This window comes from Chelonoidis abingdonii, chromosome 7, assembly GCF_003597395.2.
Source record: "Chelonoidis abingdonii isolate Lonesome George chromosome 7, CheloAbing_2.0, whole genome shotgun sequence".
NCBI lineage: Eukaryota > Metazoa > Chordata > Testudines > Testudinidae > Chelonoidis > Chelonoidis abingdonii.
The window spans coordinates 2582787-2601122 of NC_133775.1; the positions used below are offsets into that span (position 1 = coordinate 2582787).

The following is an 18336-nucleotide window of genomic DNA, read 5'->3' on the forward strand; positions in this document are numbered from 1 at the left end:
CAGATTTGACAAAACACAAAGAAGGTACCAATGTGAATCTAAAGATACCTACAGCACTTGATCAGGGTTAAGAATCTGAAGTGCCTTACAAAATCTGAGCAGGGACGAGGTGGGAGTTTGCTTCAGAAGTCTTAAAAGATAACATTCTGATGGAAAATCTAAGACCTGAACCCCAAAAAAAAAAAAGTCAACTTCTGCTGGGGCATCTGACTCAGATTATGAAATGAACACGTGTCAGTCCACACTGCTTGGATCGTTATCCAAAGCAGACCGTGTCAGCATGGACACGTCCTCTGAAGCATGAAGGGATATAGAATCTTTAGTGCATCTGGAAATAAATCTTGCAACTGGCTGCAACAATGCATGAGAACGCATGCTGTCACTTTCAGGGACATATGCAATAACGAAGGCAGCATTATCTGCAAATAGTAAATAAACTTGTCTGTCTGCGCACACTGAGTGAACAAGAAGTAGGACTAAGTGGACTTGTAAGGCTCTAAAGTTTTAATTTTTGAAATGCAGGGTTTTTTTTTATCATAATTTAACAATTTGTAAATTCAGCTTCATGATAAAGAGATTGCTCACAGTACTGCAATAGGGGAATTGAAAATACTATTTCTTTTGTTTTTACAGTGCAAATTTGTAATAAAAATAAAGTGAGCACTGTACACTTTTATTGTGTTGTAACTGAACCCAATATGTCTGAAACGTAGAAAACATCCAAAAATATTAAATACATGGTATATATTGTTTAACAGCGCGATAATCGCAATATTTTTAATCGCTTGACAGACCTATTAATCAAAATTTCTTCCAGTAGAGAGCTGCCTATCTTTGAATTCTGTCAGCTTTTAAGAAGCTCGAAATAACCCAAGACCACTGGAGGAGCCCTCCACAGACGAGAAAGAGGAAAATAAGCCACAAAAGAATATGAATGAGATTCTCATTCAACCTCACCCTCATTCTGAGGGACACCATCCTGGATGGATTTTTCTCTTACAGCACATCACCGTGGGTCGCAATGAATGTGACACATAAGATGACACTTACGGGGCACAGTCAGCACGCCACCATTACAAACTGAATATACACAACACCTGCTTTTGAAGAGTTTTCCTTACCTTCTTAATTCACCGCTGTCCAGCTGGAATAGTTCTGTGCTGTGAAGTGGTAGGCATACACAATCAGCATTACGCACCTGCTGGCCTAATCTCTCAGTGGGTGAAGTGGCGTCTTCCTTCCACCCTGACGTGTGCAGCTGCTGGAAACAGATATCCCGTAGAGTGGCCACATGGCTTTGGCACGTGAAAGACTCTAGGCATATGGGGCAGGAATGGCAACACGACTCTTCCGCAGCATGGTGCTGGACCTGACAACTCACCGTTCTGAGAAGCTTCTCCATGACCAGCAGAGGAAGGAACGGAACACAGCGCTCTAAAGCACAGACAACTGCTTGATCACCCACCACTGAAATACAGTAAGCAGCAGGCTGCCAACCAACCCACAAGAAAACCAAATGTTACAATCCCATTTATCTAGAAATAGGCAATTTATTATTTCTTTGCAGAAAAGTCTAAGAGAACCCCATTGAATTCATAAGTCGCGACCAGCCACGGAAACCGACAGAAAAAGAACAAATGGAGCACAATCCCTGGCCCCAGCAAGCTCAAGGCCATGGGTGGAAACAGGCTCGAACCGGTCAGGACCAAATACCTACAGATTCATACAGACTCTAGACTGGAAGGGACCTCGAGGGTATTGAACCCAGTCCCCTGCCCTCAATGCAGGACCAAATACTGTCTAGACCATTCCGTGATAGACATTATCTAACCTACTCTAAATCTCCAGAGTGGAATCCACACCTCCTAGGCATTTACCGTTTACACCACCCGACATTAGGAATTCTCCCTGATGCACCTAAATCCCTGCTGCAGTTTAAGCCCATTGCTTCTTGTTCTGTCATTACAGGCTAAGGTGAACAAGTTTTCTCCCTCCTCCTGATGACACCTTTTTAGATACCTGAAAACTGCTATCATGTCCCCTCTCAGTCTTCTCTTTTCCAAACTAAACAAACCCAGTTCTTTCAGCCTTCCTTCATATGTCATGTTCTCAAAACCTTTAATCATTCTTGTTGCTCTTCTCTGGACCCTCTCCAGTTTCTCCACATCTTTCTAGAAATGCCGTGCCCAGAACTGGACACAATACTCCAGTTGAGGCCTAACCAGCACAGAGTAGAGCGGAAGAATAACTTCTCGTGTCCTGCTCACAACACAGATTAGGTAGACTAAACAGTGATGGAAACTTCCTACAGATGCAATAGAAAATATCTTTTCTGTGGGTTTTCTCTATTGGGTTTTTTGGTTTTTTAATCATCCCATAGGATTTAATAGAGAATTAGATTCCTGCTACAGAATTCTATAGGATGCCTACAAAACCTATAGAAAGGTTTTCATTCTCTAGGAAATTTTGCAGGATGTACAAGTAATTTCTAAGGAATTCCACTGGTTTTCTTAGAATAAGTCTATTCCATACGGGGATGTTTGCGAGAACATACCCATTCATACACTCAGCAATGGCCAAACAATCCAACTGACCAAAAGACAGCCCTACGACCAAATGTATTTAACATCAATACTCTAATTAAAGAGAAGTTTTGGCACCAAGGCAATTCATTAGAGTAGGGTCACATGACAGTTGGGTGGCCCATGTGATTCTGCCCTGGCAAGTGGGAGCAATAGGGAGTATGCAGTGAGCTTTGTGATTTTACACATCACAGCGTCTATGTTTCATGGAGACCGCCCCACAGTTCCACCCACAGGAGAAGTGCTGAGACTGCACCTGGTGCTGCGGCGAGTGGGAGACAACCAGGCATTCAGGATTGCAAGGTGACTGGTATATCCTCAGCTAGAGTGCTGCAGGTCGGGGCAAGCCAGCTTCTAACTTGATTTTATTCGAAGGGTTTATCCTTCCCACTTACCCTTGGTACTTGGGGCCCCACCATGTTCCAGATAGAGTGGTAGGACTCCCCCGACCCATCCCGCAAATCCTCATTTTTCCCCCCTCCATGACCTCTGCCTGGCATGGCCTGGGAAACCTATGGCTTCATCTCAGAGTCCTTCAGCTAAATGCCTTGCCTTCAAGTGCTTCTCCTGGGCAAGAGACCCTCCGGAAGCCCAAAGGCATCTCCTTCCACGCCTCTTTCATCTTACGCAGTGTTTGACAGCATCCTTGGCCCATACTTTTAACTCAGACGCTTGATTGTCTCCACCCAGGTCCTATTATTTCTCTCCAGGCTGTGCTTCGGGATTCGGTTTGGATGGCAGGTGCTGGCCAAGCACAGAATTTCCCTCGATCTTTTAGGCTGGGGATGGAACACGAGGCTCCTTTCGAGACTGGTCACAGCAGCTCCCTCAGCAGCAGGATTGTTCATCGGTGAGACGCTCTGGATGCTCTTCTTCCCCACTCACCACTTCGAGTCCCAGGGGCTGCCATGTCGCCTCCCCAGCTGTCTCAGCACCAGAGGGCCCCAGGAGCGAAAAACAGCACTTGTAACCTTTCTAAAATCCCTGACGTGAGCAAGCCGTCGCCACAGAGGGTGTCAAAGCCTTTAATTTGATTTCCTTACAGAAGCAATTGTTGCAATCATTCTGATTAGGAACAATTAGGCCACACAACAGTGCAAATCCTGACAGAGACAACACATTGAACGGCGACCGGCAGCCGGAGTGGGCTGTCCTGGAGGAAGTTTCCCTCAGTATTTGACTAACAACAAAAGCTATTGATGGCAAAATACTTTCAAGCTAATTAATCCTAAATGCTGCAGGAATTCAACATTAAGCAGATGGCATTATTAGGACTTTATCTGCATTTCACATTCCAGAGATTAGGTTTTAGAAGCCTATCCTTTGTGTATTATTGAGTATTTAAATAGGTAGAAGCATTAATTTAATGGGGGGGGCGGGAGAGTAGCTCCCATGCAATGCTCTAAAGCAATATCGACTCTTTAAGATTGGCTCAAGTACGAATCACCTCCTCTCCTGTCTGCGGGCAGGAGTCTGGACATCTTGTCAGTACTCTTGACATGAACAGCTGGGAATGACAGATCAATGGTTCAATACTCTCAACAGCATGTCACCAGCGTGACAGCAAATGTTATTCTAATGAAGCCGTAATCATAGTCAAATTACGCGGTTCAATTCCCGGGAGGGGGTGAAGAAGGGGGAGCAGAGGTCAAAGTTCAGGAACTAAAGGTTATCCTGTTTACCTCAAGCACTTGCTGGAGATTTGGCTGCCCATCCACCATGCCTTGAATAATTCCAGTCAGCTGAAACAAAAGAGAAAGAGAAAACAAGAGTCAGAGAAGCATTACATCGACCATTAGAAGATCTCCTCTCCTGCCCACCTTTCTGAAACTGTAACATGCTCTTGTGAGCAATCTGGGCAATACCAAGTCCTGTCAACTGCAGTACAGCAGCCCTGGGAACTGCCCCACCAGCAGGCAAGAACACGGCACAATTCCAGAAACCGCTGAGCAGTGAGCTCTTACACATAAGCTATGAAATACTGGAACTCAAAGTCATACAGATTTGTTTAGGGGAACAATACTGAATTTTTTCCAGTCCTGCAATGAGTGCTACAATGGAAAACCTAGACGCCCCCCATTTCAATATCCTGATCTTCTCAGTATCAGTTTTGCTGCTGCCCTAAGTTACGCAGCCAGATTTTACTATGCACACAAGCTGTCTTCCAGCATTCCCATGCTGGGGTGATGACACAATAGAAATGCCTAGGAACAGATAAATAAAATAAACCTGTCTCGTAAAATGAGGTGTGCAGGGTGTTAGTTTGTCCTTCACCATGATTGGAGAAGCATGTATCCATGATTTATATTAGTTTAAAACTCCGTTTTTACATTTTAAGCCACAGGCAGTAAAATATATTTTTTTTGAAGTTTTTTCAATTAAATCTGAAGAAAATCCGTGCCATTTTAAAATACGGCTACATTTTGTTTTTCAGGAAACACTGATGCTGGGCCCAATGCTGCAAATATTTAAGCACATCAGTTGTTTCACCAACTTCCATTGGATTATTAGCGTATTTAAAGTTCAGCACATGCATGAGTGTCTCCAGGGTCAAGGTGGGTGTCTGAAAAATGCCTAGTATAGTTTGGGGTCCTTAGGGCTGGTCCACGCTTCCGCTTAAGGCACCCCTCCTCAGCAATGTAAGCTATGGTCACTTAAAGTGGTGTCCAGCCCACGCTATGTTGGCGGATGTAGCTTCTGCCTCTCATTGTGGTGGTGTCATTATGACAACAAGAGAGCGCTCTCCTGTCGGCACAGCATGTCTTCACCCACACTACAGTGGCGCAGCTGTGCCAGTGGAGCACGGTAGCATAGACTGGCCCTTAGACTTCGTGTACACTACAACATATGTGGGTACAACTCCATTGCTCAGGGGGCATGGAAAATCCAGTACAAATCATGTTATTTCATTTAGTATCACAGTTTTCTGATCATGTCTGAGCCCCAATTAAAGTGAAGACTGTATATGGCTGAAGACTATGATTTTGTTAATACATGCAACATCCAGACTCACAGAAAGCCATGACAGTCTATCACGAGCTGCAGACAGGAAGAATTCTTGTCAGGCTCCCTCCTATCCAGGAGCAATGCTTCTATTGTAGAAGATTTCAGCCCAGAGAACACGAGCCTTATGACAAGCCAAGGGCTTCGGCGCCTTGTTAAACGGACGGCAGCCTATGTAAGCTAGCTTACCCCTATGTTTCTTTGGCTGCCTGGCTTACAGCATTGAAACTCAAAAAAAAACAAAACACAATTAAACTCCAATTAAAGTGTAATTACATCTAATGAATACCAAATACCTGATTTACTGAATAAGCTGGCTCTAAGTGGGAAGATTATTTTCTCGTGGCGACTTACATCCAATGGTAATATATACCTTTTAGGGAAGAAATTTTCATTTTAAGAACGTAGAGTTCCTCTAGGTGGGTTTCTGAAGTTTATCAAGTCATTATTAGGTGGCATTTTAAGGAAGTGGAGAAACACAGACACTGTTATATTCCAGAAACTGTTTTTATATTAATCTGTATTTTAATTGTGTAACAGCTGCTGCCTACAGACTTCCCATGCACTAAAAGAAAATAAATTTAAGAGATGAACTGCACTGGTCTTTGGCATGGTGTTTCACTCACACTTTGCCTCCTTAGCTTGTTTTGTCCCTTGCTTAGTAAAAGTTTCTCCCACCATTCACCCCTCACCATTACTCTCTAGTGGGAGCTGGCCCCAGCTCTGTGGTGACCAGCCCAAACTGATGCTCTGGAAATTGGCTGAGGATGAGCTGTTTTGGTAAAAGGCCTTAGGAATTCTCACACAGCCTGTGTCCATGCGAATGCCTTCCTACGGCTTTCTGGACCTCACTGGCATCTCACTTATTTAGTAGCTGCATTCATTAAAGGGTACAGGGGAGGGAGGGATGCAAGGCATGCGGGTGGCTGGATTACATCCTATTAGGAAGGAGAGGAAGGTTGCACCATGCACAGTTAGGCACACTGTAGGGAGTACAGAGATTGCCAACACTGGACTGGTTCTGTTCCCAGCTCTGGCAAAGACACACTGTATGACCCTGATTAAGTCACCTTCCCCTCTGTGTCTCACGTCACGCTGCCATGCGGGGGATCCAGAGCATGGGTGCCAACCTCAGGGCAGATCGTTAAGAAGCAGGGCACAAACCCCAAATTGGCTGTGAGTGCTACACTTAGATTTCAACAACTAATCCGAAAATGTGAACTCCTCAGGCGCTGCAGTGGAGTCACAGACAGCCCCCTTGGGTGCTCTGACCTATCTCGCCACCCACGTCAGCCTGCCTTTCTGAGACATGGTCCCCTACACCAAGGATCACAGCAACGTTCCAGTTACTTCCAGTCTCAAAGGACCCATCACCTACCCCAGGTCAACTGCCCCTCGAATCCCGCACCACAGACAAAGCTTGCAGCCAATCCTATAATAAATTATCTAAAGATTTATTAACTAGGAAAAGGAAATGAGAGTTATTTACACGATTAAAGCAGGTAAACATAGACACAACTAAGGGGGGGGATATGATAGAGGTCTATACAATTATGATTGGTGTTGAGGAAGCAAATAAGGAAACGTTATTTACCCCTTCCCATAACAAGAACTAGGGGTCACCCAATGAAATTAATAGGCAGCAGCTTTAAAACAAACAAAAAGAAGGTTTATTTAGACAATGGGAACACAGTCCAAGACAGGTCTTGCCACTACAGACAACAGGACTCCCTCAGTTAGGTCCATCTGGGGGGCCAGGGAGGCCACAGCCCCATTGGGAAACCCAAGCCCCGTTGGGGCCCCTCTCCATTTCCCAGCCAGCTCCAAACTGAAACTCCCTCCAGCCTCTCACTCAGCCTCCCCCCAGCTCCTCCCCCAGCCTGTGTGTCCTTTGTCCAGTGTCCCAGGCAGAGGTGTTACCTGGCCTCCAACCCCCCTCTTGGGTTCTCAGGTTACCTGCTCAGGTATCCTCCCTTCCCCAATGCAGGCAGTCCCAGCAAAACTGCCCTGCAACCTTCCCAGGGCAATACTCCCCACTCAATATTCAAATAACACATCAAGAACATTCCCACTTTGCCACAAGCAATAGTAACCCACCGGCGAGCCAGACTGATCCCAGTGATGCGGTCAGTCAAGACATGGGGACCTTGCCTGAGCAGGGACTTGCTCTACCAGCACCATACCTCAGTTCTCCATTGGGAAGATGGAGGTAATGATGCTGCCCTACCCAGGGGCATTACAAGGATAACTTCATTAGTGTTTGTGTGCTCTCAGGGCTTGTCCACCCTTAGAACACTTCAGTGTGGACACTATCTATGCCAACGGGAGGGGTTCTCCCATCAGTACAGGTGATTCCCCTTCCCAACAGGCGGTAGAAGAGGGAAGAATTTTACACAGGGATTTAGGTTACTTAACGCTGCTATGGGGTAGGGATTTCACACACTCCTGACCAACATAGTTAAACCAACCTGATTTTCTACTGTAGACCAGGCCTCAGACTGGATGATTTAGTTGGGGCTGGTCCTGCTTTGAGCAGGGAGTTGGACTAGATGACCCCGAGATCCCTTCCAACCCTGATATTCTATGATTAAAGAGCTGAGCACCACAGAACAGCCTATCAAAGGGCAGCGTGTGTGCAGGGAGGCTGGGAATAACACCTTCTGCTGAAGCCCCTGGCATTGGCCACTGTCAGAAACAAAACACTGGACTAGACTGACCACTGGTCTCCTCCAGTGGGGCCAGCATATGTTTCACAAACATGGATCTATAGAAGAGTGATAACAATCCTTCATCACCCTCCATGCCAGGGGTGGCCAACCTGGGGCTCCGGAGCCACATGTGGCTCTTCAGAAGTTAATATGCGGCTCCTTGTATAGGCACTGACTCTGGGGCTGGAGCTACAGGCGCCAACTTTCCAATGTGCTAGGCGGTGCTCACTGCTCAACCCCTGGCTCTGCCACAGGCCCAGACTCCACTCCACCCCTTCCCACCCCCTTCCGAGCCTGCCATGCCCTCACTACTCCCCCCACACCCAAGCCTCCTGCATGCCTCGAAACAGCTGATGGGGAGGTGCGGGGAGGGAGGGGCAAGATGGCAAGATGCTGATCGGTGGGGCTGCCAGTGAGCAGAAGGTGCTGGGGGGATGGGGACAGATCGGGGGCTGCTGATGTATTACTGTGGCTCTTTGGCAATGTACATTGGTAAATTTTGGCTCCTTCTCAAGCTCAGGTTGGCCACTCCTGCTCCATGTTATCAGTCTAGGTTTTTATATAACCCTTATCACTGTGGTATCTGAGCATCAGATATCTCCATTTTACAGACAGGAACACTGAGGAACAGAGTGAGGCAATTAATTGACTGAGTCCACCCAGTGAGGCAGTGTCAGAGCTGGAAACAGAACCCAGCGATGCTGACATACAGGTACAAGGGGATGGGAGGGGTCTTCACTGGATTATCCTCTCCCATAGAAGTGGTACGAGCGCAGAGCAGGGCAGAGCTAAGTCTCATCTGCAGAGGGTCCACAGATTCCACACACATGGGATTTCTCCAGGGGCCGTGCCGTCTGCAAGAAGGCAACAGGAATGCTGCGTAAGCCGCAGAATCCAACTTGCTCCTTATAATACCCCACCTTCTAACCTCTGCACCTTCGCCATTGGCTGCTGTGTTACACAGGGCCTTTGCTGGAAGGACAAACAACAAGTTGCTGCCCCAGCTGGCTTCTGCCTTTACTTTTCCCCTAACCCGAAGGCCCAGCCGCATGGCAGCCGAAGTGAGCCTCGGGCCCGCTCTGGAGGCAACCACCCTGGCTTTGGGAAAGTTCCCAGGTTTTCAGCACATCGGCAGTGTTTTATAACTTTCTGCTTGATTTTAAGTGGGCAATCCGGGCTCTTCCATATCGACACCAGGGCTAAAAGCAGCTCAGGCTCACACACTTCAGAGGTGAAGTCATCTTTGGGGGGCGGAGGGGCGCTAAGGAAAAGGCCAGCAAGGCGCCACCAAGCCCTGTCTACACTGGGGCTTTCTGACCTCTTCCAATGCAGCTCACACTATTCCAGCTACACCTTTGTTAGCAACGATGGGGGATTTTTAAGGAAAAGGACCACGGAGACCCTGCCCCACATACTCATTTGATTCTGGATCAGCACTACAGATTGCCAGCCCATTTTAATTTCCCCCTCCCCTGGTGTAAGTCTTTCCTCTGGATCACTCTAGAGAGGCAGGTATGCATGTACAGTTACCTCTGCAGCCCTGTAAGCACGAGGCACCTCTGCTCCCCTGGGAAAGCAGCGAGCAGAGGGCAGGCAGATAGGGGAGCCGTCCACATGGCAGACTTCAACGCCGCAGCTTTATCTCAGAAACCATCGTATTTCCACACCAAGACAGTTTGCTGATTACATAAGCACTTGTCTCTGGTGTACAATCTGATCATCAGGCCTGGTCTTTCTTTGTAGACAAAGAGGCCAATAAATCTCACCCTTTATAAGTAGAGGTGCCTAGACAAAGCCCTTTACTGGCATTTAGCAAAATGGGTTATTTTTCGGACAACATAAAACAGCGCTGAAAGCTCGCTTTAAGCATCACAGCTGTTCAGACGAACGCTTGATAAGAGCTAGTAGCTCCAGCAGCAGGAGGGGGAGCACTACAGACTTCTTGTCCAACCCGCAGCTGTGTTCTCATGGCTCTGGCTGCCCCACGGAAATACGGAGGGGGCTCTGCCCCCTACCCACAAGATCCCACGACAGTGCCAGGCCTCTTTCACCACTCATCTGGTGAACCTAGCCCCTGTGCATAGGGGTCAAGTTTTCTAACAAATCTGCTCTAGGAATTACTGTGTGGCAGTTCTCCAACCTGTGTTACACAGCAGGTCAGATAAGAATATAAGAGCAGCCAGACTGGGTCAGACCAATGATCCATCTAGCCCAGTCTCCTGTCTTCCGACAGCGGCCACTGCCAGGTGCCCCAGAGGGAGTGAGCAAAACAGAGAATCATCAAGTGATCCATCCCCTGTCACCCATTCCCAGCTTCTGGCAAACAGGCTAGGGACACCATGGCTAGCTGATCACAACGATCCCCGTTGGCCTTGGAATCTACAAATCACCTGTAAAGAACATTTAAATGACAGCAGAGGGAAGGGTGGGCTGCAAACAGGAACTCCTCTTGGTTGAAGGAAAATTGCTGTATAAAAACTTCTTGTTCACCCGGAAATGTGACTACACAGGTGGTCAGCACATGATTGCCAAAAACTTGGGGGAAGGGAGAGAAGATCACCAGCGATGGACCTAAACTGAATATCCAGCCACACCAAATTCAAGACCTCACTAAAGATGGAGCAAGGTGGCGATCAATCCACAAGGCAGCTATGTCCCCCTTTAGGATTTGCCTCGGTGATCAGAGCAAAGGGCTGAGAACCTGACATCTCTTAAGGCACAAAGAATTGTGCCTAACTCAGGGTTCAGGTTACGCTTATCTCCAGGAGCTGGTTTATATCCATACCACAACAAAAGCCATTTTGTCAATACATTTTTCCTTATCCAAGCTCTCTACAAAACCTCAGATTATTAATACTGAAAGAATTTTTCAAAGTCTAATGTATTTCTGTGTACTGTGTCGTAGGTTCCAAGGCCATCAGAGACCACTGTGATTCTGCATCGCACAGGCCAGAAAACCTCCCTCAGGGATCCCTGCATCAAGCCTAAGCTAGAGCATGATGCCACCCAAGCACCTGAGGTGTGTTCCGAATGCAATGCCAGACAGACCCTGCCCCAAAGAGGAAAGCATAATCTGTTCACGTAATGCATTCGATTACACTCAGCTTGGCCAAGGAAGCAAGAACAGCCAGTTTCCTTTGTGGGCACTCATGCAATAACACCCTGTTGCGATGTTTAGTTTGGAGGGGGGGAAGCAGAGGAATGTTTGAATCCCCACAAAATGGTTTTTATTGCAACTTTTAAAACTTCATGAGATTATTTCTAGCAAATTTAGGTCAATTTGTACAAACCTATAGTTTGGGCCCAAATCCACGAGGCAACGTCCTGCTAAATATATAGCCCAGGCCTGTTTCTCTCTCACACGTGCACACACAGAGCCAGAGTACTGGCCCACAATGCTGTTATTGCAGTTGCAATGTGTTTCCGCTATTATTGACACGTTTTAATTCTGGAAGCACTCCTGCTCATGGGATTCTGTTTTCAATGCTTAGTTTTTTTGGAAAGTTTGAACAAAATCCCTTTGGCTGGTTTTTAGTTATGGGAGAGTGAATAAACGAGCATTTGTTTTTACAATGGGGAAAAAGAGGAGGGATTAGCTGTCTCTGAAGAGGGTTTTCTGCCTGGCAGAATGGAGAAACAAGGTGTGGGAGGTGATATCTTGTATTGGACCAACTTCTGTTGATGAGAGAGACAAGCTTTCGAGCTTACACAGAGTCTTCTTCAAGTTATTTTAATCATTCAGACATTATGTTAAGCGGCACAGGACAAGTACTATGGGCCTATTATGCTGCCACTGAATTACCATTGCCTTCAGTGGGGCAGGATCAAGCTCTGGATCTTGCTGGGTGATGAGAACTACAGTTACCTAGTGCGAAACTGCTGCCTGCAGAAAGGAGGGTAGGGGATACGAGGAGTGTAACAACAGAGCGTGTATACTATTCATATATCTCAATGCGTTTTACTAGTGCGGGTAAGCTTTATCCCTCTAAAGGGAAAACTGAGGCACATCGAAGGAAAATGACCTGCCCAAATCACACACTAAGTTAACAGGAGAGTTGGAATAGAACCCAGTCCAATATTTTAGGCAAGAGACCATGTAACATCAGAACAGCCCAAATGTTAAAGGAACGTAATTTAGAACCATAGGGTTAGAAGGGACCATAAAGGTCATCTAGTCTAATCCCCTGCCAAGCGGCAGGATTTGTTGTGTCTAAACCATTCCAGACAGATGGATCCAGCCTTCTTTTGAAAACTCTCTAGTGAAGGAGCTTCCACAACCTGCTGAGGCATCCGTTCCATTGTCCTACTGGCCTTACAGTGAGGGAGTTTTTCCTGAGATTTAATCTAAATCTGCTCTGCTGTAGTTTGAACCCGTTGCCTCTTGTCCTGCCTCTGTGGCAAAAGAGAACAACTTTTCTCCATCTTTTTGGGGGCAACTTTCAAATATCTGAAGACCACTATCATACCCCCGCACCTTACTCCTCTCTTTCCAAACAATACATAGCCAGTTAGAGTCATAGATTATCAGGGTTGGAAGGGACCTCAGGAGGTATCTAGTCCAACCCCCTGCTCAAAGCAGGACCAACCCCAACTAAATCATCCCAGCCAGGGCTTTGTCAAGCCTGACCTTAAAAACCTGTAAGGAAGGAGATTCTACCACCTCTCTAGGGAACCCATTCCAGTGCTTCACCACTCTGAGTGAAAAAGTTTCTCCTAATATACAACCTAAACCTCCCCCACTGCAACTTAAGACCATTGTTCCGTGTTCTGTCACCTGGTACCACTGAAAACAGTCTAGATCCATCTTCTTTGGAACCCCCTTTCAGATAGTCGAAAGCAGCTATCAAATCCCCCCTCATTCTTCTCTTCTGCAGACTAAACAATCCCAGAGAGAGACAGAGAGAGAGAGAGAGCACAACAAATCTCTTCCTTTTATAGACCAAGGATCTCATGACTCAGAACCCCGTGTAATTTGCATCCTATCATTATGAACATTTGGGAAGAGATAGATATGGAGTAGGAGAACAACGGCCTTTAGTGGTGACAGTAATCAGATAACAAGAACACACAGTCATATCCTGGAAAGAGAATCGTTTTTTTTGTTTTTTTTTATCAGACGGTAGCCGTGTTAGTCTGGATCTGTAAAAAGCAAAAAAGAATCCCGTGGCACCTTAAAGACTAACAGATATATTGGAGCATGAGCTTTCGTAGGTGAAGTGGGTATTCACCCACAAAAGCTTATGCTCCGATACATCTGTTAGTTTTTAAGGTGCCACAGGAGTCTCTTTTTTTAAGTTTTTAAAAATTGTCTTATCACAAGGTTAGTGGGTTCTGGTGACATCAACCCATAGCAGTGAAGCTCATGGGATAAGACATCAGATCTCTCGAATCACACAGCAGCACAGCGCTATTTATTCCTTCCATTCGGAACATGCTCTATTTAACCTTCCACACCAAACCACTGGACTGGAACAGTGTCAACAGTCTGACACGTCCCTCTCACTGCTCTCTGGAGAGGGCCCCGGTACCTCTGATGGCATTAAGGAACCACAGAATTAAAGAGGTTGTCTACTGTGATTGTCTATTAGTTAAAACAAAAGATTTGCTACAAAAGAGTTTAACAACGTTTATACAGAGCCTTGCACAAAAAAGTCCTGGTCCAGGACTGGGGCGCCAAGACACTATAATAAAATTATCATCATTAGACTCAACAGCACGGAGTTGGAGTAACAGTTTAAGTTCAATCTGCTCTACAATGCGTTAACCCTGACCCCATGCAAAAGGTAAACCTGTTTCCCGGATAGAAAGAAACTCTTGGAGCACTGTGCGTCCTTTGCGCTTTACCTCTGTACAGAAGGGTGTAAGCTGAGGGTGCACCACCGGCTGCACATACATGTGAAAGGTGGATTCAATCTCCATTGTCCTGCCATTGAGCTTCAGAATGGGGAACTCAATGATTTCCTGAAAGAAGGTACAAAAGAAAACTAGTTATTATAAAAAGACAACAGCTGGGAAGACCCAAACCAAGCTCTTCGGGGCAGGGACCATCTTTTTGTTCTGTATTTGGACAGCACCTAGCGCAGTGGGGTCCTGGTCCAGACTGGGCCTCCTAGGCACCATGGCAATGCAAACAATACATTATGGGAAGATGGCACTTCCCCATTTTAAGAGGCGGCACACAGCTCTGAAAAGGTAAAGGCTAGGCTCAATGCGCACAGTAAGCAGGAGAGTCGCCCAGGAAGGAATGGGGTCGCAACACTGCTATTAGGAAGGATTACAAATTTGCAGTTTATTACGGTGGCTGCCAAAACTAGGCAGCAAGTACTTACTGCCAAGTACCTGTCTAAGTTGCAACAATCCCAAATTTTCCCACCAGGATCTGATCACCCTCACGCAGGAAGTCAGCCTGCTACCTCTCTCAAAACACTACCCACAAAGCCAACACACAGACACATACAGCAGACCCATTGTCACTTAGCCAGTACAATCCAGAAGCAGTACTCCGAGAGAGACCAACTTCATAAACTTTACCAGGGGCTCTTCTGAAGGATATGGGACATTAGACAATTGCATAAAGCGCCTCCTGCTGGGAGAGGCTAGAGCTGAAGTTGCGATGTACTCTCCCACAGCCCGAACTGCTAGGCCACACCATATACAGAATGCTGGGATGAACCAGGAGCTCCCTCACCAATGCAACCTTTCTGGTACAGAGCCCTGCAGCAAACCCCGGCTTATTCCTTACAGCGAATTTATGCTGATAGGGAAATAGAAATGTTCTTCATCAGGAGCGTTCAATTATACGACTAATCAGCAATCAAAAATTTACATGGACCTGTTCATAAAAAGTTTAAACAAAGCCAGTTATGATGGATATCTCAATTATTAAAAAATATATATGAAATTAAAAGATCCAACCCCTGAAAAAAGGCGATAAAATCCTTTGTGTTTGTCCCCCTCCTCTTCTCCCCCCAAGTTTAATGTAAGAGAAGTGACAATTTGGTGTCTTTAAAGAATAATTTGTCTCTGTTATTTAATAGAGATGCATAGCACCAGGGTTCCGGAGTGCAAATGAGCCCATTGAGTGATAACCATGCAACAAGCCTCTCAAATCACTTGAGGGGGAGACGGGGAGAGCGGGAGAGAGAGAGAGAATAAAAAAAATATTGCTTTTTAATATTCAAAAACAGTTTGCAAAATTTAATCAAAGCACAGCAAAAGCTAACATTTTTACCACTTTGACATTTTTATTAGCGCTTTCATAAATTTTTAAAACATGAATGGAATTAGTTTAACAACAAAAAACTGCCTGAAAACATCTGGAAGAGACAAATAAATAATACAAAATAAATAAATAAAAGGCAACTCTTGTGAGTAAAATTAGCATGTGGAAAATGCAGTCGCTGCAGAGTGGTTAACATAGCTTTCAGGCCCTGACTGCAACCCCAGTGACCCAGGCACGAAAATTATTATGAGGTAATAAATACGACATGATGACATCACCACACGCTGAAAGCCAAAGGGAGAAAGGGGGGAGGGTTGGGAGAAAGGGAACAACACATAACATCATTTCCATTTCATATAGAGTACATGAATACACTGCTACAGCATGAATGACTCCTGATAGCTCCTGATCCAAGGACTTGGGGGAAGGGGGTGTAAAGGGGGCAGACACAGAGTAGGCTGTAGGGTGGAGCAGGAAACGTGGAAAAGGCACATCAAATGAACAGAAGAAGAAACAAGCGCGACATTCAGCCTTAATGCAAGGTTAAGATAGAGAAATCCAGCAGCAGGGAATGCCAAAGCGTATGGCTCCCCCACAACATTAACCCTGCTACATGACACACTACAAACACGCAGTGGGGCAGGAGGAATTTTGTTTCCTGATTCTGGAGTGCATGACTTCTCTGCCTCAGCACTGCATGAAGGCTCAAAGTTTCTCTGTAAATACGCTTCAGGTAACACTGTTCAGATTTTGCAAAGGTCTCCCACACCACTCAGACCTAGTCCCATTCTAAATCTCAACTCAATGAATTCAGCCATTTAAATGATCACCCGGAAAAGCAAAACTGGTGGTAAGAAATGGGCTTTGGTTCTTTCCTCTCACGTAATCCTGAAATGGCCGAACACACGTGGCTCAACTTCTGCCTCGATACCATCATGGCGGAGCAGACGCCCAGCACTGCGAGTTTCGGTTCAGGAGGAGAATGTTTTAGCAAGTCTGGGCATATATGCGAAGGGAGTTACAATGAAAGCATTTTGTAGCCTTTGCTACAGGGAGAGCTAGCTAACAGCTAGTGTTCTCCTACCTGCCAGCCTTCCATTCCCAAGCTCGAGGACCCCTTCGTTCTCCACCCCACTGACTTTAACGGAAGCCAAGGTTAGGGCTGGACTCTCCATGAGGCGCTGCAGTCCAAAGGGTTATCTCCATCACAGGATGAAAGGAAAAGAAATTGCTCTCTCCCAGATGGAGAGAGCGCCACAGATTGTATGTGTGTTGCCCTGCAGAGAGCAGTCCTAGGGGAATGGATTGCTCCTGAGGGGGCCCATCAAGTGCCCGGAGGTGAAGATGGGCTGAAAGAGAGCCTTGCATGGTGCTGCCCAAGGAGCTGATGCACAAAGGTGTCTGTTATTTGCTTCCAGACCAGAGGCAAAAATATCTATCTTTCAGGAGGGTTGGATTAAAACAGACTGGGAAAATAAAAAGCTGAACTGAAAAACCTGGAAAATGTAATGCTATCTGTGGCCACAGAAAAAAAAATGACTAGCAACTTGGATGTCTTGGGAGAAAGACTAACAGATTTAGTTTGGCTTATTTGGTCAGTTTTCAAGGGAGTGGCGAGGACCTTCCCAAAAGGCTGTTTATTGAATGCTCTCTAGAGTGGAGATTTTTCCAGTCTCTGGCGATGTTTGCTCCACTGGTATCTAAGGCAACAGATACCAAAATCAGCTCCACTCCTCACTAACAATGTTAGCCAGTCCTGCAATGAAATTTAACCTGTGACACCGCTGTACTTTTCATTTAAACTTTCATTTGGAGAGAAGCAGTGTTCGGAGACCCTGCAGTTTGTCCTACTAATAAAGACAAGTGTTGGGGCCTTTAAAGGTGCCATTCATCTTTTGCCTTTATTAAATTCAATTTTCTTAAGCCCATGATGCATCATGAAATTAGGAGTTGACATTCCTGCGGAAACAAAAATATCTATCAAATATAAATAGGAAAAAAGTCCTCTATTACCAAGAATGTATGGCTTAAAGTTGATCTGTTTCCACTTAAAAAAAAAAAAAAAAAACCAAAAAAAAACCCACCGAGCATATGGCTTGTTTTAGATATCTAAAATGTTATTACAGATCTAGAATTTCATTAGTAATTCTTATGAAATGGTGAGACAACCCTCCCTCCACCCTGACAGACTGCGATTCAGAAAAGCAGCTGAGCACCCATACACTCTCACAACTGGGCTGGCTAACTGCAGGGCCAGGTTACATCTACACTGTCAAACCGGTTTTGGGGGAGAAACATTACAATTACAGGTACAATGGAAATTGGTCCATTTTGGCTGAACTTAAAAACTGCCCAGGGATCACCACACACATCCGCATCTAATTCTGACCTTAGGGAACATTAATGCCAACTTCAGTGTCTCCCAGATCTAGTTCTACCAGTATCAATCTTTCTCATCTCTATCTCTTTTTTAACTGTTTTCTTATAGATTTCCCACCGCCAAAGCTGAACTAGTAAATGCAAACATGATTCATAGATTCATACATTCATAGACTCTAGGACTGGAAGGGACTTCGAGAGGTCATCGAGCCCAGTCCCCTGCCTTCATGGCAGGACCAAATACTGTCTAGACCATCCCTCATAGACATTTATCTAACCTACTCTTAAATATCTCCAGAGATGGAGATTCCACAACCTCCCTAGGCAATTTATTCCAGTGTTTTTACTACCCGGACAGTTAGGAACTTTTTCCTAATATCCAACCTAAATCTCCCTTGCTGCAGTTTAAGCCCATTGCTTCTTGTTCTATCATTACAGGCTA

General features: G+C 45.7%; 1 protein-coding gene and 1 long non-coding RNA gene across 2 annotated transcripts in view; both read right to left on the reverse strand.

Moving 5' to 3' along the window:
• The window catches only part of LOC142047075 (uncharacterized), a 381985-nt gene that overhangs the window by 292588 nt on the left and 71061 nt on the right, over positions 1–18336 (reverse strand). The window lies entirely within an intron of this gene.
• ERI3 (ERI1 exoribonuclease family member 3) overlaps positions 1–18336 on the reverse strand; it is a 149258-nt gene that overhangs the window by 111641 nt on the left and 19281 nt on the right. Inside the window, exons 2-3 of the mRNA XM_075067562.1 lie at positions 14138–14254; positions 4265–4324 (exon numbers count right to left, since the gene is read on the reverse strand). Coding sequence (XP_074923663.1) covers positions 4265–4324; positions 14138–14254 — 177 coding nt within the window. The remainder of the gene's footprint in view (positions 1–4264; positions 4325–14137; positions 14255–18336) is intronic.